General features: G+C 54.4%; 1 protein-coding gene across 1 annotated transcript; it reads right to left on the bottom strand.

Moving 5' to 3' along the window:
• Positions 1-627: 627 nt before the first annotated feature.
• Positions 628-1621, bottom strand: LOC119304383. Its single transcript, XM_037581563.1, has one exon. It carries the CDS (start codon positions 1523-1525, stop codon positions 962-964), a length of 564 nt encoding a protein of 187 aa, XP_037437460.1. The 5' UTR covers positions 1526-1621; the 3' UTR covers positions 628-961.
• Positions 1622-2104: the final 483 nt, after the last annotated feature.

Below are 2104 nucleotides of genomic sequence, written 5' to 3'. Positions count from 1 at the left end.
GATGGATACTAAGCATGTTTCAGTTTGAAAATGACCATATGCAAGAACAGATATAAAGCACATATACAATTTCTTGCCCCCAACCATACACATAGAGAACATTAGACAGGTGCAACAGTGTGGACAGTATATTACTATGGGTCAGGAGTAAATTCAAGGGGATCAGAAATCAGTCTATTACTGGGAACCAATGTGTTATATTGTCGGTGCCATACCGTTATTAATATGGGTCAGGGGTAAAGAGAAGAAATGGAGCCATCCAAGAGCTCACATTTCATAAAATTTCATTTCAGGAGCAGGTTCCGCGATTAAGTAGTGGAGTGGAGAAATTCAAGGGGATCAGAAATCAGTTTATTACTAGAAACCATAGCATTAGACAGTCGGTGCACTGCACCTAACTTTGCCTAATTGGAAGCCATGCATACATCCAAGGAGGTTCCAGAGTCACACTCAGGGGTCGGGTTTTAGTGGGAAATGATGCAAACATGACTATATGAGGTGTCCCTATGCAGACAAATGACTGATAACTCCAGGATTATCTACACCAGGCCCCGATCCCATCGAAATAGACACATCACTCGACTGATACCCCTGTCAGGGGTGAAAATTCTGCACATTCGGTGACGATAACTGCACAAACAACTTGCTACAATTCACCACAGGTTGTTTACATGTTGCAATTTTACTAGGCAGCAGAAACCATCAAGTTTCATGCTTAAGGATGGATACATAATCATGTTTGGGCATGAAATTGACCATATATATGTAAGAACAGATAGGAATCACATTCTTCACAATTTGTCCTCCCCAACCACACACACACACACACACATAGAGAACGGTAAACAGGCGCAACACGTATCATAGGTGCGAATATAGTATAAGAGTACTCCACAATTCCATATAATTATGCAACCCGAATCCTCTGCCTGCCGACGACGATTGCAAAGCCCGATCCTAGTTAGTTCTTACCGGCGACGACGTCCTCGGCGCCGTGGATGATGACGTAGCCGGCCTTCTTGGGGCTCTCGGCGCCGTCGTCGTCCTCGTCGTCGCTGTAGAGCTCCTCGTAGGGGCTGGCGGCGCCGGTGGAGGCGACGAGGGACCAGACGAGGTACATGGAGGCGGCGGTGAGGGCGCCGCAGCCGAAGCCGAAGAGCAGGCCCGAGACGACGACGAGGATGTCCTTGGCGCGCTCCTGGAAGGAGGAGGCGGCGTCGGCGTCGGTCTCGGGGGTGCCGACGGCGGGGAGGGACTCGGCGGGGCGGCGGATCTGGAGGTGGTTCTGGTCGTGGGCGTGGAAGCGGTGCGGGCCGAGGCGGCGGACGCGGAGGACGGTGACGACGGTGGTGGTGAGCGGCGAGGGGTCGGCCGGGTCCGGGTTGGGGCGGGAGAAGGAGGAGAAGGAGATGAGCAGCGTCTGCGCGCGGCCGCAGGGGCGGGCGGCGGCCGCCGGGGGCGCCGCGAGGAGGGCCACCGCGGCGGCGGCGAGGAGGAGCAGCAGGGCGCGGCAGGCGGCGGCCATGGCTGGCGTCAACGGCGGCGGCGGATCGGATTTGGGGAGGGCGTCGTCGCCGGTGGGGAAAATTTTGGGGAATGGGGATGGAATTGGGGGAGGTTTGTTTGACTCGGCGCGGTGGGGAGGAGACTTCCGATGCTTTATCGGGCGGAAGAGTCTTCCTTCCTTGGCCGACGGGAGGGGGAGGTTTTGCGGTTTGGTCCTCGGATGGTTTCGTTATTGTGTGTCCGGGTCCTAAATATGGGCATGTGTAGCCTTTTTTTCTTTGAGGGGTAGGCATGGGTAACCGGAAGAATATCTGGTCCTCCCAAGGACCCAGGTGCTACCGTGATACGGGCTCCTGGCCATCGGGTATCAGATGGACGGTATTTGGGAGTTGCTGGATTTGCTGAATGTATGCCTAATTATCGGACTTCTAGATGGCTTTTTGCAAAATGTTTTAGAATTCCCGGGAGCCCATTGAATTTCAGATCCAACGGCTCTCGGATGTCTGTATCTCTATAGCACCCAGGGTGCCGAAGCACCAGATATTCTCCCCGCGCAGCAAGGCCCGACGACCCGGTCCTGGAGAGGGTCTGGCTTGTC

The sequence above is a fragment of the Triticum dicoccoides genome, chromosome 5A (genome assembly GCF_002162155.2).
Source record: "Triticum dicoccoides isolate Atlit2015 ecotype Zavitan chromosome 5A, WEW_v2.0, whole genome shotgun sequence".
NCBI classification, from domain to species: domain Eukaryota; kingdom Viridiplantae; phylum Streptophyta; class Magnoliopsida; order Poales; family Poaceae; genus Triticum; species Triticum dicoccoides.
This window is presented reverse-complemented; position numbering and strand designations above follow the sequence as displayed.